A 27989-nucleotide genomic window follows, 5' to 3' on the forward strand; every position below is an offset into this window, starting at 1 on the left:
CCAGATGCTGACAGGTCTCTTGTTTGGACAGTTTGTGCCTTTTCTGCTTACATGCCGTAAGAAAACTCGATGGTCTTGATCGTGTTGTCAAACTAAACCCAGCTACGATGGGCATTCTCTGGGGTCAAGGGGAGTTTCCTGTGCACAGTGCCCTTCAACGTGTGGCCCACTGAATTCGGGGAGATCAGTGCCATTAACTGTTCTGAATTCGGGGATCATTCGTGCTTTCAGTCCACAGGTACTAAAGCAGGCAGCACTGGTGAAAAAGTCAACTTCCCACTGGCTGTAAATCAAGGCTGCCACAGTCAGTTAAAGTCAGAAAATGGGATGGTTGGTGTAGGGGGGAGAGGAGGAAGGCTGGGGGGTCCTGCAGCTGTCTTCACATTCTCTCCCAAGCAGAATTTCTTCAATTAGAAGCAAGGATTTTATGCAGGAAATCTTGGAAGAAATCAGATTGCACAAATGCCTTTTTTTTTTCTAGGAGCTGCCATAAGTTGCATTATTGAGTGTTATTTTATTCCTCTTTTTTCTCTCTCTATGGAACTGCAAAAGTGACAGTGCTTTAAATGGAAAGATTTGCAGCAAGCCATCAGTCATTGTGCATGGAGGATATATCTCCTGGTTTAGTCTTGCTCGTGCTTCCATAAATCAGCATAGCTAAAATATTTGTGGTTGTCTGTAGGAGATTTATGCAGGTGGGAGATTAGAGTCAGTCTGTCATTTTTGTGGGGGAAGTGAGAGATGGAACGGGCTGGGGAATGCTGGCTTGCAGGAAGGAAGGATTTATAATAATGTCAGTGGATATTTAGGGGTTCCATAGAGACAATTAGCAAAAAGTCTGCGTGTGTCTGTGTGTGCGCACGGATCTCTGATTTGGAAACAGGCAGTTGTTTCCTTGCATCATTTTTGAGTTAATCTATTTGGAGTGTGACATTATGTGGAGACATTCCTCTTCTGAGGTCTGCATTCAGTCTTGCGGGATGAGGGGGGGTGTTGTATTTTTTTAGGTCTAAAGTGTTACGTATATGGCTTGTGCCTTACTTTTGCTGGCACATGCCTGTCTTGCAGATTGGCTGTATTAGTAACTGTCAGGTTAAAAGTTTCTTGTAGCCTGTCCCTGCCACACAGTAACTGGAGGTAAGCTTGGGTACCTTTGCTAACCATCGTGACCGGGTGAGTTCATCTGAGCAGAGGATGAAGAGGAAGGAGCGGCATGAGAAATGCACGTTCTGACATCGGCAGCAAAGTGCAGGTCACCTTTTCAGCTGGTTGTAGCACCGTATGACTCCGCTGCCCCTAACGATGCTTCCCTAGTTCGTAGCAGCTCTGAATGCACCCCCCAACTTCACTTGAGCCCAGCTGACATCCCAGCACTCTTCCTGTGCAACAGAAGTGGCCCAGGAGTGCTAAGGATGGAAGTGTCCTCTGGGCCTCTGCCTGGGAATCGTCCCTGTGCAACCTGAGGCAAAGGCCAGCACTAAACTGGGTGCTGGTCATTGCGGTGGCTTCTCTTTCACCTCCTTTCTAATGAGATCTGCCTTGTTCCCAAGTACTTTCTAGTTTAGGGAAGGTTTAGCAGGCAATGTTGGACGCTGCAGAGTCCTGACACCTTGTGAATAGATTTTGGAAATCTTAAAAAAAAAAAAAAAAAAAAAAAAAAAAAAAAAAGAGCTGTGTAAAACACGCTACTCAAAAGTTCTCTAGCCTTCTTTCTCCTTTTCTATAAAAACATGTTTCTGATTTTCCAAATACCTCTGATTTGCACCTCTGATTCCAGATCTTTTTGTCATCGTTGTTGTGTTGTTTTGTTTTGTTTTTCCAGTTTTACTTCAAACTGAGCTGTAACAGTAATGTGATACAACCGGTCCGCAACAGCCAGCCTGCTTTCAGAGCACAGCCCAGGGAGGCCTGCGTAATTCCAGCAGACATGTCTGGATGGTCCTGCCCTGAATACCTTTGTTTAGGATTTGAGGAAGGGGCAAAACTCCACCTACAGGACTCCCAAACTCAACTCCCCGACCAGTGGTACCAGGAGCTGACTAGGTGAGCAATGACCCCTTAGTTTGTTGAGCCAAAGTGAGAGTCTCCAATGCTTCACTAGTAGAGGAGAGATGCTGTGTTAGTACTATTCAGGAATTTTTTAAAAAGAAAGAAAGAAAATATTAATTGCTTTGCTGAAGTAGCATTGCTGTGCTGTGTCACTATCATCTATTCTATTAAAAGTAAGTAAAAATAATTTCCAGGAATATGTGTAATATGAAGGGACTAGTGGTTAAATCAGAATTTTTCCTGTTATCCGTCTTTGCCAAGACCCTATAAATCTTTGCAGTTGTAGAGACAGCCTAAAAAAGCTGCTAACGTTTTCAACTACAGAGCATAACACTGAATAAGGATAGCTGAAAATTTTCTGTCAAAACTGTGTTTAATGGAAAGTGGAGTTTTGATAAAATAGCATTTTCACCAAAAATATCTGCTTTCCATGGAGAATGTTAGTTTTTCACTGTAATATTTTGACAGAAAATTTAAAATCTTGGGATGAAATATGTACAGCTGTTCAAGTCCGTCTAGTGCCACTCATATTTCTTCACCTCTTCAGATCTGAGGTATTTTGCCAGCTTTTTGATTTTTAACATTGTGACACTTGGGAATTTTCTTCAAGCCCATCTCTAGAGTCATGGCATAGGGCTATTAGCTTTCCTGTTCAAAATGCTGAGTTTCTACGGCTTCTGAGGCTAGAGGGAAAAAACAAAACTCGTGAAAATGCAAGCATACCAGGAACTGGAAATCAAAGAAAGCAAATGAAAATGCCATTTTTTTGTTTCAAATAACTTTCAAGATTTTTAAGCCATTTTAAAATATTTTTCTACATAGAAGGTGTTTCACAGTCTAAAGATTTTGAATAACTCGAAGTTGGCGATGCTTTCCTACATGAATTAGTTGAGGGAATGCTGGACCGGGCTGAAGAAACTTTGATGTGGCAGGATTGGCCATTGATTTATTTTGTGACATCTGTCAAGGCATTTTCTTGACTCCATCCTCAGTTCAGTCAGTAGTTTAAGATCCCTCTAAGACTGTTACTGCTGAAAAGGTTCTTCTTGTTCCTGGCCCGGGTTCACCAGCTCTGATGGCAGTGTTAATTTTAGGTCATTTAACACAGCTGTGAAGTTACACTTCATGTGTCTCCAAGGCTTCTGGGAGACAGACACTATCTAAAAACTCTGATTTAGTATTGCGAGCATCAATTCCACCTTTTAGAGCTTTCAAAATTACAGATTTTTAAATGGTGCATTTTTAATGATGTTTCTTATACATACGCTCTCCTTTGACAATGACGGAAAGTGTTTTCAGAAGGAAAGAAAACCTTTTCATTGTGGGGCCTTTGCCCTTCACCTCAGTGCTGTAGGAAATTGAATATAACAAATCACACGTGCATTATGCATTAAAATTGAAATAAATGCAACCTGTTCAACTAGCACATTGAAAGGGAGAGCAACCAACTAGATGAGGTTGCTTTTTGTTTTTCTGTTTAATTGGCAAATGTGTCTATTTCTGGCACCTAAGCTTCCTTGTTATCAAACGTGAGGCTTAAGTGATTAGCTAAACTGATATCTCTTCAAAAAAATGGAGTGCTTTCTGGACAGAAAACTAGTAAAATGTGTTAACTTCTGTCCTTTAACAAAAGTCCTATCGACGTGCACTGTCATGGGCGAAGGGGAGCCCGCCTGATTAACTGGCTTAGCTCACGGGGGTAGGGAGATGTGGCACTCGTCGATTAAAAGGCACATAGGAAGAACTGCAGGATAACCAGCCCTGTTTGCAGGAAGGGCCTTCTTGTGCATTTTTCTGTTCTAAAAAACAAACAAGAAACACCAAAGCAAAACAGTGTGTTGCAATGTGAATAAATAATTTGTTCAGTGTGCAAATTTTGGTCAAATCTGCTGTCATTGTGAAAATGCAGAGAGAGCCCATCCAAGATCAGGATTTTATAGTTAGGTGTGTACAAATAACAGTTGACAGCTGCTTTTAAGCCCTGATAGTTTTAGATACTGATCCCCCAGCTAGATGTGCATCTGCTTAATTTCACCCAGTGCCTCATCGTTTTAACTGAAATTGTGTAATCTTGAATAGCTTTTTTGTAATACAAATCACCATGGTCCTCCTATACAAACAGAAAACTCAGCTGTGCCACACCAGTGGCAATTAGGTTATGGGAGGATATTTCAGAGGACTGTATTCTAAATGCATTTCTCTGACAGTGCTTTTTTCAAAGTTTCAAATGTATTATCTGTTAACCACACTCTATATTGGGAATATTAAAAAATAAAAATAAAAAAGGAAAGCCTCCTTAGTTTTCTGCTGCAAAGTGAATGATAAAATGTCTCTCCCTTTACCAGGCCGTGGCGAAAGCTATTGGAAGTATGTAAAATATTGTGCAATCTGGATATGCCTGCCCATCAGAAGTAAGTTGTGCTTGTAGCACAGATATGCAAGCATCAAACAGCTCTGTTCTAGCAGATCGAGATTAACAGCAAGGGCGGCATAGCAGGAGCCAGCCTACGGACCTGCCGTGAGGGGGAACCACCCAGGATGCTTTGTTTGGAAGGCTGTGGTACGAGATCCTTACCAGCATCGCTCTCCGTGCTAGCTCAATTAAATCCAGGTAAGAGCAGCTATACTGGGTCAGGCAAAAGGTTTGGCTAGCCTAACATCCTGCCTCAGAGAATCGCCAGTGTCGTGTGCCCAGGGAGGAGCAGGAGAACAGACCAAACATCTGGTGCTACTCACCCAGTATAGACCCCACATTTCCAGGTGTTGAGCCAAAACCGCTGCCTTTTATATAGTATTTCTTGATGCTACTTCTCTCCTACAAAGACAGGCTGAGGGAGCTGGACTTGTTCAGCCTGGAGCAGAGAAGGCTGCAGGGAGACCTTACAGAGGCCTTAAGGTCCCTGCCAACTCATTCTCTGATTCTTCTGTTTGTCCAGTTCCTTTTTGAATTTTAGTATCCACAGTATGCTGTGGCAAGTACTTCCAGTTTACTTCACTGTTTACTGGATAGAAATTGTTCAGTGTCTTTAACCACCTCTGCTCCATTTTGTGTACCTTTTCCAGTCCTACTCTTGTCTTTTCTTTTAAATGAGGCGTGTGTGGACAGACGGACAAGAGTGGGCATAGTCAAAGACTTACAGAGTGCTCTGTTTTCCTTTCCTAGTGATTCCTTGTGTTCTCTTTGCAGAACTTTTCTGTTGCAGCACTAAGATGTAGCTGCATGGCAGCTAGGATTGGTTTGTCTCTCTGTGTTAGAATTATACCTTTGGTGTACTGATCAAAAGAGACAAAGAGGGTGAAAGAGGTGAAGAGGAAGAAAAGAGAAGCCTCAGAGTTTGTGGGCAGGAAGCACTGCTGTGTTTGTGCTTTCACTAGCAAAAGCACTTTGTAACATTTCTCATTATAGGTGGTATTAGTTCATGCTTTGAGATCCCTTTTTTAATTCCAGAGTTAAAATCTTCTTCCAGAGGTGTTTGTGTTCAATCTACAAGCTGTCTTCCTTAACTGCTGGGGTTGTCGTTGTTTGTGCCACAGCAGCGTGAGGGTGCACAACAGAGGTCTAATGAACACAGAGCTTTCTGGCAAGTGTGGAATGGTGCTCATTCCAAACTGGACCAGGAATCCCTTTTAGGCGGTATTGTTACTGTAATAGTCATTTCTGCCATAAATAAGCCTATATTTTTTATTTTGCAAGGGTTCTCTGTTCAGAAGATACTGTCCAAGTAGCAAAGCTTTATTCTAGTAAGCATCTGGAAATCTTAGGCTGCTTCCATGCTAGTAAAATCAGGGATGCCTGGGAATGTTCCCAGGAATGTTCTTCAACTGTGGAACACGATACCATACTGCCGAAGTGCTGAAATGTTTCTGGGCAGAATTCTGGCTCGTGCCAGCTAGTGTTTTTCTAAATGGTTCCCAGGTATGGCTTGGAGTGGGAGACCATTCTCAAAAAGCAGTTTATACGCAGACACCCGGTGTCAGAAACGTACGAACTTAGTTTTCTCATGTAGACACAAGCCATTCCCTGTCAGCTGCCCTTAGTGTTTGGGAACATTCCCACATGTTTAATTTACTAGTCTAAGTATCTGTTACACTAAGATAAAATCTGGCTAGCCTCCCTCTTCCCCCTCCCCTTATTTTTTTTCTTCTCATGTCATCTTTTTAAAGGATGTGATAGTGCCGCTGAACATATCTCAGGAGGTTGTTTACATGTTTATTTTAAATTTTGCTCCAGCGGGTGTCATTGTAGCTGATTCTGTGTTCAGAAATTTCCTTTGATCAGACAGAAGTATTTATGGTGATTAAAAATGGTGTTCGTGGGCATGAACTTCATGCGGCAGGGTGTGTGAATAAGGAATACACTTTTGAAAAAAATAATTATGTTATAGTGGCTGTAAAGACAGATCAAAGATGTACTTTAGAGCAACATTCATATGCAGTAGGAAGTTCCCACCCCAAAATACTACAGTTTGGAGCGGTAATCCAACCAAAGTAATGTCTTAGGTTCACTCTTCTGTTTATTTGAGGGTCCAGTAAAGGCAGGATAGTGGTGAAAGTAAATTCAGGCACATGTGAAAGTGAATGCATGCAACAGCTACAGGATAATGACAGACTGCAGGCATCTTTTTGAGCGTGGTCATCAGAAACTGTGGCTCTTCGTTTTCCATTTGTTTAAATTTATTATCTTGATTATCAATCCCTGCCAAGATGATGATGAAGATCAAAACTGTGTTTACAAATTCTGAGTAATTTGAAATTCATTTGATTTGCCAATATGAATTAAAAATAAGTGTTTCCATCTTTGGCTTCCAGGGAGGGAATTCGGGGGTTGACTTCTTGTTAGTTTCTGGCAGGATCTTAAACAACCGACAACGAAGTGCTCGTAAATGGGCCTGGGTGATGCTGGTGAATGAGAGTGTCTGGGCATTTAGAGCGTGTGATGTACCAGCAATAGGGCCAGGCTGGAAAGTGGAATTGAGACGTGGAAGAAATAAACACTTTACTGCCAGGAGCTGCGTGCTTGCAGGGATTTTCCTCCCTGAGCGCGAGCAGCCTTGCAGCTCCTTTAAAACAAGACATCAAGCAGATGCCAGTTTACTGGTTTCCATGGGGACTGTTACTCCCATGTGCAAATGCTGTGACCTCAGTGATCACTTGAGGACTAATAGAAATAAAGTTGGTAAAGAGCTGGGTCTGACACTATTGCACTGAGTCCTGCAAGCTCTGTTCTTATCTGGTAGACTTCAGCCTTGGCAGGATGGCTCATCTGACATTTCGTCTGAGGCCGCCAGTACCCAGCCACAAATGCGACTTCTGATCAGAGAGAGGGTAGTTGTCCTCAACCCCAGCTCACAGAGGACTTTCCTACTGAGTCACAGGCAAAGTGCGAGGCATTACCAGTTTGAAAATTCAGAGCCCGTGAATTTCAATGCAGGGCCTTCCAGTTGCTTCAGTGGGCTCCGAGTCCAGCCCCCAGAACAGAACGTCAGACATCCAAGCAGCCACAGCAAAATCACAGCGCTCATAAAAGACAATTTCCCAGATTTATTTGAAACCAAGTTTTTGCATTGTTTGAGATGAAATGCTTATCAAGGTTTATAAGCCTTCCTGGTAAATTTTACCCATGTGTTGGGGGAATTCCCTGCAGGGGGTGGTAAATGTTGAGGAAAGAGCTATAATGTAATTGTGAAAGCATGAGAAACCATAGAGGGTTTTTCAAATGAATTTTCAGCTTCGTTCACAGCTTGGCTGAAGAGCAGCTGTGGGAAACAAACCCCCTGAGAACTGAAACCTCTGAGTCTAGCTCAGAGTTACAATCTTCTGTAAAGCAGGGAATTTAAGCATTTCAGTGTTGGGGAAATGAAACTGACCCATGCCCTATTTCACTAGGTGAGAATGCAGCCTTTCTGTATGGCTTGGACTTTATTACAGACAAATTTTCAAGATACAGGAAGAAGAAACAGTTAATTTAAATTTCCTCTAGCACTGACACATCTGAGAAGGGAAATATTTTTGTTTAAAATTTCAGAACTAATCATCAGTAGCTTAATTTAGAGAGACCTTGAGCATTATTTTTGAAAGCATTGGGTCCCTGTAGCTGCCCTTGAGTCAGCAGGAGAAACGTGGGTATTCATCATATGGTGAGGGAACAAAGATGGCTTAATTTTTGTGCCCCTCCAAACTTGGGTCCTTCTTGAAACTGACATTCTATCAGAGAAGCAGAAGTACATACAGACTTTTCATATCTGTCAGTGAAACTAGGGGATACTGGGGTGGAAAAAAAAAAAGCCTGAAACGTGATCTGGAAAACAGTGAAACTGAGAAAAGAAGACTTAAAATACATTTTTGTGAACAAGACTGTAAACTAGGAATCAGCACAGAAAGGAGTTTCAGCACCAGATAATAATTATATTTGATTGTCATATATGTACATAGAAGTGTGTATGTTATTACGAGGTCTTTAGAAACAGTTGTTATCAGATCAGATCTCTTAAGGCTTTGAGAGGAAGTCCTGTGTCAGAACACAGAGAATTACAAGTTAGTGAGATACAGAAAATGGACGCATTGTATTCCCACTCAGCCGTAATGCAGACTTAAAAAAGAAAAGGGTCGTTTCAAGCACTGGTCATTTATAATAAATTTGATTGCACTTTAAAATCAGTGCCACTAGGATCCAGATTCTCAGAGACTCTTAAGTTCTTTACTGTCCAATTATGTAAATTGGAACGAGACACCTGTACATCTTTTGAAGGTCTGTGACTTTATTATAGTGGCAATTAAAAGATAAAGAGGCAGGGTGTTTTTAAGCCTGCCTGTTGTTCTGATAACCTCATCTCCTAGTGTCCACCCTACAAGACCTCTTCAGCTTTTATCTCCAAAGCACCACGTTCTTTGAACGAATTTTCATTTGTTCTTGGACAGATAAGCAGTATCCTTATAATATCCACTCGCTACACTGTCTTCATTGACGCATATAGCCTGGGTGGTTAAGTCTTTATCAGATTAGCACTTATCAGACTGCACAAATGCAGCCTGGACACTATTCTTGTATCTCCAGAGTTACGTTAACAGACTGGTGTGTCCTGTAGGCTAACACAGTCTCCATTCAGGAAAGCGTTTAAGCACATGCTTAAGTACGTGAGCAGCCCCGTTTAGAGGTAACACGGTTACTCTTGTGCTTTGTTAAGGATATGCCTAAACATTTCCTCAGATTAGAGCTCGAGGTTGGCTGGCTAGTCATGTAAGTATGCGTCTGTACAGGAACAGAAAGGATGTAATTGTCAAGATGGAAATAGGTTCTGATGTTGCATAGATAAATGTGAAATGTAAGCGCCTATTGTAAGTGGTATTGTTGGAAGAGGAAGTATCAGTTTTTCCTGATAGTACACAAGGAGTTCTGAAGCATGAAAAATATTGGCAAAGGAAACAGTTGTGCTGAAGAAAGCACTGTTGCACAGATGCACTGAATTGTAAACTCCAGCTAAATCAGATTTAATGCAAGAAGACCACTTCTGTAATGGATACAGTGGTTAACTGAAATATGGCAGAAACACACATGATTTGAATTCACGCTGAGCAACAAAAATCCACAGAAAAACCTTATCAACAGGCAGGCTGCAGCCAGGACCAAGTAATGTTGCTTTCAAAGTACAGAGACATTTTATACTTCGTGATTCTCTTGGGGTGTAGAAATGCAGAGAGGACACCAACGCCTCCTGCAAAAAACACCGCCTGCGCAGTTGGCAGTCGAGGCATGGATTTAGGGGAAGGAACAGTAGGTCACCTGTTCTCCTGCCCTCCAACCTGAACTGCTCGGCAGCTCTCTAATCACTGATGTAGCTGAGATTGACGGGTGACCAACAGCTGTGCAGTTCCTACAGTGGGTGTGCTTACAGAGGTGACAGATGTTTAGCCCCTCAAGGGGAAAGTTTGGCTGCAGGACTTTTCCAATTTCCAACTGAGGTTGCTTTGGGGAAGACAAGGGGAAGAGAAAAAAAGCCCTGGAACATTGGCTATGGTTGTAGGTCATGACCTGTGACACTGAGACAAAACCAGTCCTTGGTGATTTCTGCAAGATAGCTTAGGGCTTTGGCTCCCCAGAATTTCAGCTGTGCGCAAAAGATAAAAACAGGTCTTTGCTAAAAAGGGAGGAGAATCTATGCTTTTGGAACCATTTCCCTGGGTAGGGTACCTTTTTTTCAGGGCTGGTTGGGACACAAGTCTCAGACAGATAAATAGCATTGGCTGAAAAGTGATGATAATGCATCTCTTTTTGTACCCTGGCTTTAAAAGGTATCACTCATGGTCTCTGAGGTGTCTGAAGGTACCAGTACGTTCAGCAGGTCCAGTTCATGTGTGACTTTCTTACTCTCACCCCTAAAAGTCCCAAAGGAATGAAGCTATTCCTTTGTATCCTCCCAAAGTGGGCAGGAAATGCTCTCGGATGTTCATCAAGGAAAGCACCAATCGTAAGAGCATGCCTGAAACTTGGGTCTTAACATATCCCTGCCTTTCTTCCGTGCGTTTCAGTGCAGTCATTTATGTCTGGACAAATTAGTGGTGAGTAGCTGTCTTGTTTTGATCACACCAACTGGAGATAATGAAAGATCAGGCCTAAGAAATTGGATATGTTCTTGGAGAAGCAATGCTCTGGTTCGTTCAATAAGGAGTCAGAGCTAATGCCCCACTGGGGGCTGCAGTTTGGTGAGTCCAGCTCGTGGTAGGTGTGAGCCCAGCACGGTTCTTGTGGGGAATCTTTGTTTCTGCCTTACTAGTAGGGTTAATCTTTGAGCTGCAGAGATCCTTGGACCGATCTCCAGTGTGGCCACGAAGATAACAGCCATTATACATCGTAGTGAATTATGCCGAGTTTCAATTCATAGACGTTTTGTAAATGATTAATAGCTGTTTTAGTAAATAATTGTTAACCCTAGCATGTGTAGTACCCTGACCTGTAAAATGTTTATAACATCTGTGAATAGTTTATTGCCTCCATATAAAGTGCTTATAAATGGAAACTTGGGATGACGTGTGACTGAGTACAGAACAGAAAAGCAGAGGCCGGGGGTTGGCCGCTGTTACCCTGATCCACCCGATGCTCACGACACAGTGGGGATCTGAGGACGCTGTAGCTCTGTGAGTAGAGGCAGGAAATTGTCTCCCTTTGCATTTGGGCTATTTGGTGTACGTTATCTAGAACTTGTCAGAGCCCTTTGGTCGCTAATACACAAGGGATTTATCTTGCGAGTACAGATGAGTAGCTATTATTATGACTGGCAGCCGGAGGGGAAGGGGGAAATGCTGCCAGTTTCGGTGCTCGAAGGCACTGCATGGTTCTCAGCGGGGACGTGTTAACGTTTCCTTCGCTGGTTTGTGTGGTGTTGGAAGAGTCAGTTCCCTCCTTTCTCAGTGCCTTTCTTTTTCCAACCACTTTGACCTACCTATCTAGCTCATAAACCATTGGAGACTGGGTCTGAATCTCATACCCAGTTTGAGCCTCCGAATTCTACCCAAATGTAAATAATCAACAATATACCAAAATATGAATAATAAAAATCACAAATATTTTAAAGCATAATTGTGATAAACATGTTTTACTTTATTTTCTCTTTCCTCTTTCATTTAATGATGCTTTTGTGTCTGGCTTGGAGCACCCACGTTCCCTCCGTTTGGATTGGCTTCTGGTGTGAAGTTTAGCAGCTGTACCTTTTTTTTCATGTGTTCTCTCTCACTGCTGCTGTATGTGAAATTGCAGCTTTCTGTATGACAGACGGTTTCTTACGTGGCTGCATTAGCCAGAAAACACTGCAATCCCAGATAGAAATCTGGGCTGCTATTATCTGAGGCTAGAAGGACCTATGCCCCATCCGTCCAAACCCCTGAGCTCTAAGGGGTACAGTTACTGTAGTGTTCAGTTAAATCTGAATTAACCTCTGCATCCTGCCATTGTGTTGGTTTTTCATGGGGTCTTTTCCTTCCACAGACCCAGTTGTGGGGCTAAAATAACGTAAGGAAAACATAGGCATAAAAATAACAGACTCTCTTCTCTTGATCCAGGCATCAAAGACAAGAAGAACACAGTACATGATCAGGTGAAGGCAATATTATCTTGGCCCTGCAAATGACTCCCTGAGGTATATAAAGAAAATGGAAAAATATAAACACAAATATTAGAAATACATTTTTCCTTGAGTAAGACAGGCTCGTGTCTTCTTCCCCAATCCAAGAGCTGTTCTGTAGATTTGAGAGAGAGCAAGGTGAAGTCTCTTTTCTTGATGAGCACCCTGCTAGAAAAGTGTGGAAGTTCCTGATGTCATGGATTGTTACCACTTGTGTGGTGGCAGAGAGAGCAGACTGTCCTAGCTTCCTGGTCCAAAGGTAACATCTGATCAAAGTGATAGTGTATCTTGAAAAAAGGAAACCAATTAAAAATAATGTGTAAAATTCTGTGGACTTTACTCCACTCTGATTCATACATAAAACTCCAGTTTTACAACTACAGCAAATAACCTTTTGGATCAATTTCTAATCTTACACGATTCTGTAAAGTACTGCTGTTGATAACCCGCATGAGTAAGTGCCATGCTACATACGGGTGCTGTTTTAAGGGCTTCACAAACTGGTTTCCTGTTTTTCTACTAAGCTATGTAATACACAGTGTTGCATCTACTTAGATTCTAACAGAATGGGATCCGAGTTCCGTCTTAGATAAAAGGGCAGGCTCTCTGGAAAACTGGACAGTTGGGACCTGAATTATTGGACAGAATATGAAAAAAACGTAGCTTCTTCAGCATTTCTAGAGACCTTAGGTACAAAACATCGTTGGGTTTAGTTTGGCTTCTCCTTGTTTTTGTGGTTTGTTTGTTTTTGTTTTGTTTTGTTTTCTCACAGGGCCACCTTCTCCATCTTTCAATCTAAGTAACTTATGTGAGCTCACATGAATGTTTTGTGCTGCATCACAGGTATAGGAGAATCTCTGAGAAGTAGAGAGCTGACAATATGATGCAGTATCTGTTTGAACTGGTTGGTTTATGTTTGATAAATACCTGGATTGTTGTGCTGCTGAGTCATTGGAGAACGGAGACGAAGAAGGAGGAAAGGGCTATTAGCAATTCTGTACTCTTTTTGGGTGCAGTTTATTTAGCACCTCTGCAAGATTTAACATGATAACTCTTTAAATCTTATCACACTACTCAGAGAGGTAGAATGTCATAAAGGTGTCTGGTAAACAGATGTTACATTCTTTATAAGCTGCTAGGAAGGTGTGCATCATCCTGAACAAATATGGAAGCAGCTGCAGCTTTGGAAGCTTTAATTTCCTGAACAAATACTTCAGAGACCTATTCCACTTTGGTAATTGTGGCTTGGTGATCTACAGATACAGGTGAAGCATAGCTTACAGTAATAGACACTATCTTTTATTAAACCAACTGATAATATTGGAAAAATAGATTAACTTTCAGCCAGGTAAGTCCTTCTTTGGATGATCTATTAATATTCTCTCAACTATTGCACCTGGCTAATGAATGTACGTAATGCAGAGGGAATCTTCTTTGTGCAGGCTTATGACAGTTGGGTACATGTTGTAGCATTTTCTTACTAGTTCAGCTCCTTTAAAAAAGCATTATAGTAAACAACAATAAAAGTCTTCTTGGGAGGGTTTCATCGAAGTGTTGATGAGACAAAATCCAGAAACTTAGAATAAAATCAGTATTAAACACCTTGTCAAAAGCATCTGAAATTAGCTTAGGGGAAATGAATGTGTATAAATCTGTGATTTTTCTTCTAGGAGGGAAACCATAACCTAGCAGTAATAGATCAGAATAGTTTGCTGTCAAGATTCTCTGTTTACTGGTAGTGATGAAGTGTTACATGCTCTACTAATGGTGATATACATCTTCTGACTGCAGCAAGGGCACCAGAAGATCCCTAGAATTCAGAGCTGCAAAGTTTATTATCAGACTAACTCAGCACGGTTAGTAGAGGAAGATGTGTTGTTCAGCGTTTTCACCTTCTGGCTTTTAACCTGAGACACTCTGGGGAGATGGTTTTCAGAAAAGCTGAGCGGCTGAAGCTCTTATGATGTTGGAGAGGGAAAATTAGCACCTGTCTTTAAATATATATATATATATATATTTTAATTGAAATTGAAATGGGCATTCTGCTGAAGATCAGGCTAGGATATTGTGAAACAAAACAACTCAAGACTCTTGCCTGAGCTATCAAAACTGCTATGAGGTTTAAAAGCAACATGTGCAGGGAGGGAAGAAGTGTCTTGCTGGATGAGTATTACAACATGTTCCATGCTGCAACACATAGGCTCGGTGGGGTGAGCTAAGTGGGGATTTCCACCATGAGTAAAACTCTTCCTTCTTGGAGGTGTAATTCAGGCCTTTTCATTACCTATCTCTGGGTTGGTTCATTCTCCTTCCATGTAGCTGGCCATCTATCATTTTTGACAGAGAAATTGCTATGACAAAATGCTAAAAGCTCTTGCTCTGGGCTATTTTTAATGTACTGTAGGTGAAAGATCAAAACACATTTTTGGAAGATTTATATGCTGTACCCTTGCACTGTGCTGGATAGGATAAACAGGAGTTGACAAACTACAGGACAGGAGATTTAAACCATTGACCTCTGACATAAAGAGTCATCACGACTATGTTACCACATTTATGTTCAGGAGCTAAAGGCTTCGCTCGAAGGGAATCTCATAAATGCTTAGTAGAGGTATAGAAACACGGTTCTTATTCAGTCTTTAAGCTTTATTGTGGTGATCAGTAGTTAAATCTCCTTTCAGGCCATTGCCATTGTGGATTTTAATGCAGAGTATTTGTGAGCAATTTTAAGTCTTCGTGTGCACAATAACACATCCCTTTTTCTTGAAAAAGGTGTAGCTACTTAATGATGGGTCAGCTTGAGCAGACTCACCGTTTTTAGCTGATTAATAGTCCAGTCTTTCAAACTACTTCTCCACACCAGGATCTCTGTTAAATATGTCCATTTATGAAACAAAAACCCTGATAAAGCAAAAACCTCTGGGATATATCAAACACTGTTTCCAAATTAAGTATATGCTTCAGTGTTCTGCTGAACTAAACCCCCCATTCCTGCAGTGCATCACGATGCAGGAGAATGGGAGGATGGATGCGTCCAGCTGCTGCTCTGCCTGTGAGACAGGTGGTATCCAGTACGTTATATAGCCTTTTAGAAAACAGGCGTGAGTGAAGAAGAGGGGTGAAGCTGATGGCATGGAAAGTGCATTGAAAAGTGATGTCTAAAGGGAAGGACTGAGCTAAACGCAAGTTGAGGCACTGCTCTTGGCAGTCAGCAGGCTGCAGCCTGGCCTGTGTAGGAGATCACAACACTTCACTGCCTGTCTTGCTCTCTGGGGTTTTTCAGGCAACCCTAGCTAGCCAGCTGACCCTCTGAGTTCAGACAGGGAGGCTCTGTGCAGTCTTGAGCACTGCTCATGGTGTTCACAATGCGTGCTTCCGAAATTATACATCATTATGAGGGGCACATAACCAATTAGTATATGGATTTGTTCTGCATGTGCAAATCTTTTCTTGGGCTAAGGAAGTGTCATACAGAGACTTGGCTGAAGAAAAAAAGAAAATAGTTTAATCTTAAATGGTAATTGTCATCCTCTGGCTAATGATAAGCAATATTACGGCCTGCATATCGGCTGCAATTAAGCAGTAAGACACAACAAGGTGTATGTTACAGAGAGATAACACAGTGTTTAAGAGCCAATGACCTGCAAAGCACATTATCTCCCAGCTGCACAAGCCCTACAGTCAGCTTGTACATGTACGCTTGCAAATCCACTGCCCCCTCTTCCCCGCCTTCATTTGGGTTTTCAAGGTGCAAAAAATTGTGAAGGATTTTCTTAATTTTTGTTGTGTCACATGGTTTTTTAAAAAAAGCTGTCTTTTCTTACATTAGTCAACTTCTGCACATTTGACAAGCCCACGTGAAGCGTTAGAAGGGATCCTTCCCTGGAGTTCTGGGAAATTAGCATCGCGTAAAACGAGGCCTTCGTTAGACACGGAGGTGCGGGGTGTGCAGGAAGGGTTCTCACTGATGATGCAAGCACCAGACTGGCAGTAACTCTTAATTTGCTCCAAGAAAGACTTCATGTTGTTTTCAAAGATAGCAGGGGGAGCTTTGAGCTGGAACATCGTGTCAGATGAAACTTGCTTCAAAGTAGGATTGATTTTTGGTTAAAGGCTGGAGGTGTGAAGCTCGCACTGTTTGTACTTGGTACGCAAACCTCTCCGATCAAGGTGCCATTTCCATGGAAGTGTTCCACACAGACTGACCAAGCCATGGCGCTGCGTGAGGGTCTGAGTGAAAACCAGGGCTGGCAGTGTGGCGTGGCACTAACTAACAACAACTTTGTTGATGGACAAGATGGGAGGGCAGTCGTCTTGCAGCCCAAGCTCACCCATACGTTGTCAGAAGCAGGGAGAGGTTCTTGGGGTCTGAGTGGCACTTAGCTCATCTGGACCCTGGTTTCAGCTGGATGTCCTAGGTAGCGCTGTAATAAAAATAAAAATAAATGATGTTAGGCTTGATGTAAGACCAGAGAGACAGGGCAGAGGCAATAGGAACAGCTGTCTATTCCTCACAGTCCTTGTACTGGGTGAGACTGTTTCTGATTACAGCTATAGCACTGTAAATGCCTGCTAGATGTCTGGTGATAATCCATTCAAAGCAATTACAAGGCATCCGTCACCAGCAGTGTCTGAGCCACAGGCCTCTTATCTGGGAAAATTGATGGAAGAGAAAGAGGCAGTGAGGGAAGAAATCAATGCCTTTCACCAATGTTATCTGCCAAATTGAATTAAGCAGCATGGGATCCCGGCTTTGTACACAATGAGAGTCAGAGCTTAAAGAATCTGTTTACAGCAAGCTCGGATCGTGGGCAGGGCAGGTGAGGGCGCCACACTTGGCTTCTGCTGACCTGCGATTTCTTGGGCAGCCCAAACTCCCAGTAACATCCGTGGAGCTTGGATGGGCAGGAGGAGTCCAGAACGTAACGTACAGAACACTTAACCTCATAGCACTGGTTCCAGTTGTGAACCTTGTGTCTTCTGGGGTCTTAACGTGTCGTTCCATGTTCCTTCTCTTTTTTTGGTGCAGCATAAAGCATCCCACCACTCACCGTGTCCCGGTTTTCACATGTGGAGTATTGAAGAGAAGGCAACTCCAGTGATGGAAGCAGAGGCGCAGCAGCTGCACACTTCAGTGGCAGTGCTAGCAAAGCTCCAGTGCTTACAGACGTGTGTGGTGAACCTTCTGGCAGCGCACTGATGCAACAGAGAATGTAATCCAGGACTGATATTTACTGAAAGTCAACAGGTCTGGAGTTCAAGGGCAAGGACGCAGCCTACAGATGGTGCTTTATTCTTTGTTTGTGCTCGGTTGCTTGCCTGTTTGTTTGTAGTGTGAAAGGAAATGCCACGCATTGTTGTGGGCTCTGGTGTTCTGTCTTTCATTCATACATCTGCTTTCATTAGTTTGTCACTTCACTTACCTCATGGGTTGGAAAGGTAAGTGAAATAAATTCTGTATGTCTTCACAGAACGTCTTACTGGTTCCCTGTTTTGCAAAGCAGTGTTGAAGTCCAAGGCATAGACTGAGGAATGCTTAACAACATCAGCGTTCTTCCTGAGGTAACGATCGCTCGGGCTCATATTTCTTAAGGCATTTATAGAAATAAGCAGATTTTTTAACAAATCTGACCTTTGCAGCAAGAAAACCTAATTTTTCCTTTGATCCATGTAGGTTAGCTACCTTTTCTGTGGTTTCCTCTTGTCCTGCACATTGTTGTTGTTTTGGTGGGTTTTTTTAAGGTTCATACCCATGGGAGATACAAGACTAGTGCTTTGTGATAAGTGATAGAAGGGCCAGAGGACTGAGATGGCTGGGTCAGAACAGGCTCAGGGGAAGTATTTAACAGTACGAAATTCTCAAGCTTGCAGATTAAGGACCTGACTCAGCGGACAACAAATACAAAAGTAAATCCAAAAAGATGAGCCAGAAAACCCACAGATACTGTACAGAACAATTCAACTAAATCAGTTCAGCACAGAGAGCTGTGGAAACTTTTTTTCCTCCCAAATACAAGTCTGTGGGAATTTGCATTGCAGTCAGGTATACTTAAAGTGCACATAAGCCATCTAATAAAAATTCCACTGGAGTGTACGTCATACATCTGGGTTTTATTATATTTGTGCTCTCTTCCCACTGACAGTGCCTTTATAACTGGATTACTCACATATCATCATTAACTGTGACACTCCTGGGTTTTTACTGCTTCCCTGGTTCCTATCATCTTCTGCAAGTTTTATCCCTTCCTTGCAGATGTGCCAAGATGTATTTCTTTAATATCTTTTCAGCAAATGAACATGGGAGCACATAAAAAGCGTGGCTTGGATAGCACGGGCAGTAACGAGGGCTCTCATCATTTCTACCAAACTCTGTATCAAACCTCCACCCCGCTATGTTCGCGTGAAGGTTTCCCTTTGCTCCATGCAAGGTATAAATAAGGGGTGCTGCTTCCAGTGAAATGGGAATGACTGAGACATGGTGCCGAGGTGTACTTTGATCCTGGTTTTGATATTCTGGAGCCATTTTTTCAGTTGTCCTGCACACAAGGATGTTAATTAAGGGTGTGTACCACAGCGGCTCTGAGAGCGTGTCTTTGTTTTTTCTGGTGGCTGAATGGCACAACCTGTTGAATAAGACATGAAGACTTCTGTACTTCAGGACTCAGGAAATTTGATTTTTTATTTCTGATCTCTAGCAGCTAGTTGGAGCTGGGGTTGGTTCATCTCACTTCGCTATTGATTTTTTCCCCCACTCCCCTCATTGCTCCCCTGTTTGAATGAAAGCTCTTTGGGGTGGGGACCGTAACTCTGTATTTGTAGAGAACTGGTCACGGAGGGGACTAGGGCCTCTGTTAGACTTCTTAACGGTTTCTGCTCTGTGAAATTAAGTTGAGCTCAAGGGGTGCTTAAGCCTACCAAGTTCTGTGGGTCAGGTTTCTGTGTGCATTGCCACCTTTAGCTGAACTCAAAGCATTGATTGATCTCAAAATATTTTTATTGTGCTCCGGATGAAAAGAGCCCTGGGTTTTGGTTGTGGACTGGCCTATGACTTACTCAACCATGCTCCTTCTTCAACCCCGCAGATTCCCTGTGGGAGCTGGCCTGAGATGCTAACTGTGCTCTGAGCTTCCCGGTGAGAACTCTGAAGACCTGCAGGGCCCAGGCTGGGCAACCTCGCGCTGCCGTGCGAACAGCGGGGCTGGCAGGTGGGTCTGGGCATAACGGTCACTTCCAGCCAGTCAGCAGTGCACGTACCTGCAGGGCTTCTTGCAATGCAGAAAATATATCTCATCATAACAACTTGACAGCCATCGTATGCAAAAACATTTCCTCCTCTGTTGGTCCTTCCGTGTAGCTTACACTGGGAGTGTAGAAAGAGAAAATGTGTTGACACTCAGTGCACCACTGCAGTGACAAGGTGACTGCATGTTTGTTTGTGGAGGCACTAGGTTTGTGTCTAATTGGCTCCCGGTATTTTGGTTCTTAAATTAAGAATTTTCAAAACCCAGTTATTCCCTTAATCAAAAAACCAAGACAGTTTGACTGGTCTTTCCTACCAATAGGTGTTGATGCACTCAGAGTTCCTTGGAGGCAGAACATATAATAATCTTTTCAGCCTCGACTATTCAGAATTATCAATCCAAATCTGGTTTTATATTTTGTTTCTGTAATGGAGTAGCAGGAAAATCAGTTGCTTTGACAAATAACACCAGGAGAGATGGCTTATCTCATCAGTGCATAGCTCTGCTTTAGGCAGCCAGGTTCCTCGAATGGTCACAAGTGCTCTGTGATTTAATAAAACGTGTTAGTTAATAAGATCTACTACAGAACTACCTCCACGCAACAGACTAAGTAATTTTCCATTAACTCATATTGTTATTGAACAAGCAATCCCAACGAATTTGCTTCATTTTCCCTTTCTCACTATCTGTATTTTGCCCTGTATTGTAGAGAGCAGTCTTGCTCTGGTTCTTACGTGCAAGTGGGCATCTCAAGCGATGCGTTGATGAAATGTTGCAAAGGTCCTCACTACCCCTTGAACTGTTGCATGGGTAGAGGCACGTTGCCAAAAGGAATATACAAGGAAAATGGAGTAAAAGAAAAGCTTTTCAGGAGTGACAGTGAGCGTTTTGAACCTCTGTTTCTTGCTGCCCAGCAAGAAACTCTGACAGGCACCTAACTTAATGGCTTTGGAAAATATGATTCTTCTCAGTATGTTCCCAGCTGTCTGTTCAGACTCACAAACCACTTCTGAACACCTAATTTACAATGTCAAATTAAACTGGCATCCTTGATACACAGCTGTAGCTGGCAAATAGAAGCTTTGGGTTTTTCCTATGATTTTCATTTCTATATATAAGCAAGTTAGTAAAAAAAAAAAAAAAGAAAGAAAGAAAGAATTGTGGTTTTGTTTGTTTGTTTTTTGGGCTGGGTCAAGTGCCAAAATTCACCTTAAGCTCTGTGGGCATGTCATAGTTGTCTTAAGTATCCATCTTCCATCCAAAAGTCTTGGGCACAGAAAAGTGAAGGAGACAAATTAAATACACAGGGTTTTGCTTCATGTGTTTGTGCCTGTAATCTAGGTCAATAAAATGAAAGCTCCTAGAATACAGAGTAGCCAGATAAATTTGGGAGAGCTGCACAGGGATAGTCCAAGAATAAGGAAGGTGTCCAATAGGGCTGGAGACAGACATCTGAGATTTCCGTATGTGAGGCCAAGCCTTATTTCCAAGTTAGCCTCAGCTAACTTCAGAAAGAAACTGAAACAAACAAGGTTTACTTCCAAATTCATTTGAAAAACCGTGTAAGTAAATGCTATGTCCTTATCTGCATTGGCAACCTAGCACTAACCCAGGACTGGTACAGATGCAGTTCTGTCTTTAATAACAAAAATAGAGCCCGTTCCCGTGGGGGAATCATTCTCCCGCAAGGAAGGGCTTCTGTGGTCCAAAACATCACCCCACAGCGAAACTGTTTTAGCACTGGGTGTTAGGTGAGCTTGAAGCCATTTTCTTGGTTTGGAAAATGCTGTATCTTGGCTTTAGCGCCTTGCGTGATCGTTTTTGAAGTAAGTATTCTTTAGCAGGGTAGTAGAACCCTTTTAATCTGTGGCTATGTGAATTTGGGTTAATTTACTGATTTGCAATACGATGGTAAATGAGGCTGAGGTTTGTCACCATGTTCCTAAAGGAAGGAATTCTACTATTTCTCGTTAAGAAAATGAGCTGGTGAGTTCTTTAAGGAGCTGGGAGTATGATTGCTGGTTATGCCCACTGCTAATATCCAGGTGGTAGAAACAGGAAATAAATCAACACCTTAGAAAACAAGGCTGGATGAGTCAGAAATAAATAGATTTTTTTTTTTAAGCTCTGTTTGATCATTCTCTGGCTTTTCCACTGTTTTACAAGGGCACATTAAGAAATGTACCAGAGCTGTGGAAATTCTGCAGCCATTTCTCAGAAAACCATGAGAGAATTACTTTAACATATGTTTCCATCTGCTTTTTGCATTTTTCCCCGTTGTATTTCTTTCTCTTTGACCTGGTACAAACTTTTATATGCTTACACCTCTCGCTATTTGAAATAAATTTGACTTAATTCATTGTTAAAATTTCCCCACGAAGAGGTACGCATTGTTTCCAATTAAATGACTTTCTCCTTACAGTACGGGCACATGCAGACCTGAAAACAATTGTCTGTTTAAATGATGCCTTAAGAGAGCCTCATTACTAGGCTGGCTGGGAAACAACATGAAAAAGGTGCCGTGTTTTTAATGCCCAGCCGCAGGTTGGTTGTGTGCCTGAGACCGATGAAGGCAGTAAAAGTTGGATTTTATTATTTTTTTTTTGGTGTGCCAGAAGAGATAAACCATGGCAGGAAATGTGAGCTTCCTTCCAACATCTAAGACAATTTAATGCTACTTCCACCTATAGGCAAAATGTTTTTTGTTGGTTTTAGGGGGTGTGTGGGTGTGCATTTAGCAGATGACTACGTGGCTAAGTTGCATGATCTCAAAACTGGAACGTAGGAACTTGGCTTGCGAGCTAAAATGGGTTAGCTATTTTATAGGATGTGACTACATGCAGGCAGCAAATATACATAGAGTATTATTAGCACGTAATAATAAAGTGTTCTGTCATCAAACTTGTGAGGTGGCACATGCCACGTGGCGACATCTGGCCGACGTTAGTCACAAGGTTTCTCTCTGTTCCTACATAGCTACATAAGAGTGGCCCCACGCAACACCCCTGGAGGGAAGCCTGTGGAGGAAAAGCAGAGGGCGGCTGCGGCGGCTCAGCCCCGAGCACTTCCACGCCTCCGTCACCACCAGGCTGCAGCTGGCAGAGCCGAGCACCCAGCCTTAGAGGTCTCGAGGAGGTTCCAGTGTCCCGAGTCCACCACCCCCGGCCTTGTGGTCAGCTGCCATCGCCGATGGCATTGCGGATGCCGAGCACCTTTTTCCTCTGCGGGGTTTAAGCCATCCTTGGAAGAACGTGCAGCTGGCACTGGCAGCTTCCCAGCACCGAAGCAAGGCAGGGTTTGGTATTAGCGCTATTTCCTCTGTTGGTGCTTTAGGTAAATACACTCATGTCACCTGGGAAATTAACTCAAGGGAAATGACTACAAATTAGCTACCTGTGTGCACATGCAGAGCAGAGTTTCTGTTAGCTTGCGGTGTTTAAATTCAAATACTTTGAGAAGGCTTGACTTTTCAAACAGAGGCACCTAGCACCTTTTCATATACCTGTGAGGTCTCTGGCATTTGCTTGTCCTGAACAATTAGGGCACAGCTGCAAGCATAGAAAACTCAAAAACCATAGCATATCTATTTATTTTTTTCTGGACAAACAATTTTATTTTAGGTAATGCGTCTATACACTGTACATTCAGTCACTGTGGTATATAAGCATAGCTATTTTCATACATAATCTCATAAAGTCCTTTATTTTACAATATTATCTGCTTCAAGGGGAGGGGATGTGGAAAAGGGAGTGGAAAAGGACTATCAAGGTACACAGCGAAATAGATAAATATGCCAAGCTTTTTTCTTATTTTTTTAAATCAGGCATTTATAAACAAGAAAGCATACATTACTTACATAAAAATAGTTCTAGAATAGTAGAGTAAGTCATAATATTGTCATTAGCAGCAGCATAGGAGAGACCAGGATAACAAAAATGTGCTGAAATGCTATTGGCTATTATAAATGTAAAGATTTATTTTTCTTCAATTGAAAAAATGTCATTTCTGTGATTTCTTTTGATTAAAAAATGAACAACAAAAAGAAAAACAACAAAAAACAAACCAACAGAAACTTCTCTCTAAAACACCTGGACTGATGAGAGGGCAGAATGGAAAGAAAAATCAACCTTTTGGTAATAAAATACTTTACAGTGAAAATATGGACAAATAAAATGCAAATGATGGAGAAAGGTTAACCCACATTTAAAACTTGCAAAAAGATTTTTTGTTTTGTTTTGTTTTTCCTAACAGACAGCAAAGATTCGTCTTAGTTAAAAACACAACTCATAAAACAAGACAACTACCAGGTAAGAAAGAGTTTTGAAAAAGTAAACACCATATACACTTATAATACAACAGTGTAAAATGAAAAAAAGTATTTACATGTTGAATTTACTGTTAACTTTTTTTTTTACATTGGCTAGTTCTGTTTGAAAAGCAGAATATTATGTTATACTAGTTAGCTGCTCCATAGATATGAATGTTATTGCTGTTGGTTTTTTTCCCTTCGTTAAGTCTTCTTTCAGTAATAGAAACAATGAGTAATTAAACTGAATATACAAGTAATATATTTTTTAAGTACAGGGAGAGTCAACAGCCTGTATGAAACACCTCTTCTCCCTTTTAACTTCTTAAAGGAAACTAAAGAGCAAATGAAATGAGAAGATATGACTTTACAATTCCTACACTCACGGGTTGGAGTGCAACTGGAATGCAGCAGGGACTCAACAGTAAGTCAAAAGAAGAGCAATTCCATCTGAAAGGGCTAACAAGTGTTTTACTGAAGTGTAGCAGGCACAGAAATTACACACAGAACTCCCTCACCTCAAGCACCTTCACAGAATTTTTACTCTAAAGATTCCCACCTTTTTGACAGACATTTTCTAGAATTAGTGTCTCTATGGCTTTATGCTGAGAAAATTATTTTAAAATAAATTACATGCACAGAAATTCTGAATTAAAAATAAATTATATATTCTGCAGAAATAATTAAGAGTTTGTTGTTAACATATACTTAGGAAGGTCACAAAATGATTTAAGACAGATTCCTATCCTGTGAAACTCTCCTGTCAATTCACTGCTGGTGTAGAAGGTTTTTACCAGTTTTCTTGCACCTTTTTTAATCACACTGATTATTAAACCTTAATCTATAGAGACATGTTTTACTAGGATGTTTCCACTCATATGTTGTACTTAGCAGAATTATCACAATGCATGGCAAAAGAAGAAAATGTTTTTTTATAACAATAAGTAACTTCATTTTGGAAAAATCTTTCCTGAAATGTCTCACCCCATTTATGGGTGACACAGAGGTGGTGGTGGTTGTTTGACAGTTAAAGAACAGTAAATAGTCTTAGCAATTTTTTTCCTATTGAAAAAAAAAATGCAGAATTCATTTTGGAGGATAAAAGCATCATATGCACAGAAGCGACTGAGACTGCGAGTGAGTACGCTCCCTCAGCCACGTGAAAGAACACCTATGTTGTGCCACAGGTAAGGGGGTCGCGTCTGTTAAAAAAACACAACAACAAATGGAGCTGGACGTGCTGCCATTTTTTGTTGAGTTGTAAGGGGAGAGATGCAATCAAAGGCTGGGGGAAAAAATGAACACCATTAAAAAAGACAGTTTCAAGGAAGCTGACGGTGGGTGTGGGAATAGATTTGTTCTATGTGTAATTTCTTAATGTGGCAGTAAAACATAGCAAATAGGAAACTTGAAATGCACAATGATCAACTAAAGCTAAAATTGTTTAGTTTCCCTTGAAGAAATAAGTGAATAATACAAATCTGGAAATCATAAGGCTGAGAACATTTTTTTATGCATACTGCATAACAAAATAAACCCTTTACATAAGACAGTAATAATGCCCATTAATGAATATACGTATGGCAGAGATTTTAATTCCATGCATATGATTTAATAATCGCAGAAAAAAAAACATACAAAGAACCAAAAAAAGAAAAAAAAAATCCCACATTAAAAAAAAAACAACACTGCCTAAGCATAATCAAAAATCCTTTTGCATTGCACTTTAGAGGAGGAGATCTGCATCTAGCCTCAGTCTCCAGCATCCCAAACACACAGGGCAAGCCCTGTACAAACGGACAGGTTCACGTAATTTACTTGGTGTAACTGTTTCTTGCTCCCGACAGTTCTACATTGTCCCAGTAATCCTACGCGTTTCGTATTTCGTCTTTTTGTACCTAAAACATATATATGAACTTCTTTGTTAATGCTCACAGTTATTATAATGGTTATTATAATGGTTTCAAGCAAACAGCTCTTGTTTAAAAAAAAAAAAAACAAAACTAATGTACTGTAAGTAAATACTATAATTTTAGGATTGGAAGCCGCTTTCTGTCTACTGGGAAATAATTTTTAAGCTTACATAGTTTGTATTAATGTCCAAAAGCAAATAAAGATTACTGGAAATACATTTCTTTGTTTAGAATAACTTCTGGGTATGATGATGCATAGGGTTTTATATTTTTTTTTCTTTTTATTCTTTAAGGTTAAAAAAAAAAAAAGTGTCAGCATTGCCTATATAAGATGCTGAGAGGAAAAATGAGCTGGAAGGCACATCTGCAGCCCCAGATCAAATTTTCACTTTATGCTGATAAGCTCGAGTATGTAAGAGGTGAGTGTTTGTGGGTGAAAATAACTTTTCTCTTGTTCAGTAAAGCACCAACTTTATTTGATAAGCACTTCTGGGAGCATCTCTGCTGCTTCCCAACTCCTGTTACACAGCCATGCAAAACAGGTTTAAAACGCAACCAGTAGTGCGCTGGTCTGGTGACTTTGTATTTGGTGGCATTCCGTACCCGCCGAGCACGCGCTTTGCATAAATGTAAATGATGGCGCAAGGTGTCACGTGGTGGAAAATCGTGTGGATGATGTTAACATCTGCAGGGTAGAATCTAGAATGCTTAACTTGTAAACTTTGAAAATATGGAATAAAATGCAGAGTAAGATTCTGACAAAGTGCAGTTTAAAAAAAATATTAACAACAACAACAACAACAATAATAATAAGACAAAGTGATGGCATGCTGCATTTTTATTCCGGGGCTGCGGCTTGGATCCCAAAATTAAAGTAATTTCTTTTTTTAAAAACAAAAGTTTTTCTTTTAAAAAAGATGTAGGCTTATTCACAGCAGCAAAAATGTTGTTTCTCTTTTCTGTAGTATCCAATAATGCGATGTTGCACTCTCCTTGGGCACAGAAATCCTGACAAACAGTTCAGAATAAAAGCAGGTAAATACTGAATTTTATGGTAAGATGGTGCAACAAAGATGAGTTTTCCAGAAAACTGAAAGCTGAAGTAAAGATTTCAGAATGACTTCGAAACACGTGTCTTCTGCTTTATTTCTCAACCGACTTAACAGATCATCCATTTCCTTCCTTTATTTCATTCTTTCTTTTCCTAAAGCTGAAGTGGCTCTTGGATGAAGTGAGTCTTTGAACACATCGATTAATGAAGATGTCTTTAGAAAATATGGCATGATTTGCAAACACTGAAGTCTGTAAGGCTGGGTTTGTAATTCTAAAGCGTACATCTTCTCTTCCCGCCCTCCCCCCAACCCTTACAATCCTGCATCTTCCTTTCTTCTTGTGTTCAGGACAGGAAATGAAGGTAATTGTTTCTAAGGAAAAAAATCAACTTGGAAAAGCACTCTGAAATTCTCATACAAGCACAGGACAGGATTAAAACTGTGATGGCTTCCTAGATGGCTGGAAAACTGCTAATGAAATGGCATCATCACCAGAGGGCTTCTACATGAAGAATCCCAAAGCCTTTAACAAGTCATTAAAAATTGTGCATCGAAGGTTTTTTGTTTTGCTTTCAAAGGTTCATTATAAAAAATCTTGTTAATTTTTAATACCAAGTCTGTGTAATGAATTATTTTAAATAGCTTATAACAAAAGTTTGTTTTTAAATTCCAAAATGTTCCAACAGGCAGAAGGGCAACATAAAAACACTGCCATGCTTGCCTTTCACTCTGATTTTAGTTGGACGATGCTGCTTGCTTGGAGTTTGCCAGTAGAAAATTTGCTGTGGACTTAAAAGTATTTTGTTTATAAACACTTTGTGTTTTATAGGCACAGTAAGATGTTGTGCTATATGGATTGGAAAAAAAAAAGAGGCGTAATTCAGTGCTTCTGTTATAAAGAGTAACGTTTGCCTTCCAACTAATAAGAATCCATATTCATAGCTCTGTGTGCTAAGACACAACTACTCACACATGCACTTACACACGTACCCACACATCCTCCCTTACTGTGCATATATGTCATTCTGTAGAGGAATTAGACGATGCGCTGTCTAGTTAGTTCTCAATGTTGCTCGTTGTGTTTTCACTGGTGGGTTGACTGCTTGATTTAGGCCACAGCTGTTCCTGAAGTTCCTTGACTACTTTTTCCAAGTGTTCTCGAGCCTCCCTCTCATGCATCAGGTCAGCTCGGAGCTGCTCCCTGTCAGCCTCTGCATGCTGAAGCTTAACCTGTAGGTCCTCAATCTAGAGAAAAGCATACGCAGAAACATAATAAATGCCTTTAGTATTTCAGTTCCGTTGTGATTTTGTAG

At 41.2% G+C, this 27989-nt stretch overlaps 2 protein-coding genes across 4 annotated transcripts in view; one reads left to right on the top strand and one right to left on the bottom strand.

Moving 5' to 3' along the window:
• Positions 1-25714, top strand: part of LOC310882940 (uncharacterized protein) — a gene marked incomplete at its 5' end in the record, with an annotated part of 146725 nt that extends 121011 nt beyond the window's left edge. Inside the window, 6 exon segments of the mRNA XM_083802429.1 lie at positions 1823-2043; positions 4395-4660; positions 17194-17449; positions 17636-17726; positions 19247-19369; positions 22382-25714.
• Positions 22992-27989, bottom strand: part of SKI (SKI proto-oncogene) — a 135793-nt gene continuing 130795 nt past the window's right edge. For all 3 annotated transcript variants that reach the window (XM_083802333.1, XM_083802334.1, XM_083802332.1), the window contains one exon: positions 22992-27921. In XM_083802333.1, the coding sequence (XP_083658459.1) occupies positions 27733-27921 (189 nt within the window). In that variant the 3' untranslated portion in view covers positions 22992-27732. The remainder of the gene's footprint in view (positions 27922-27989) is intronic.

The sequence above is a fragment of the Anser anser genome (genome assembly GCF_964211835.1).
Source record: "Anser anser genome assembly, chromosome: 17".
In the NCBI taxonomy this organism is placed as follows: Eukaryota; Metazoa; Chordata; class Aves; order Anseriformes; family Anatidae; genus Anser; species Anser anser.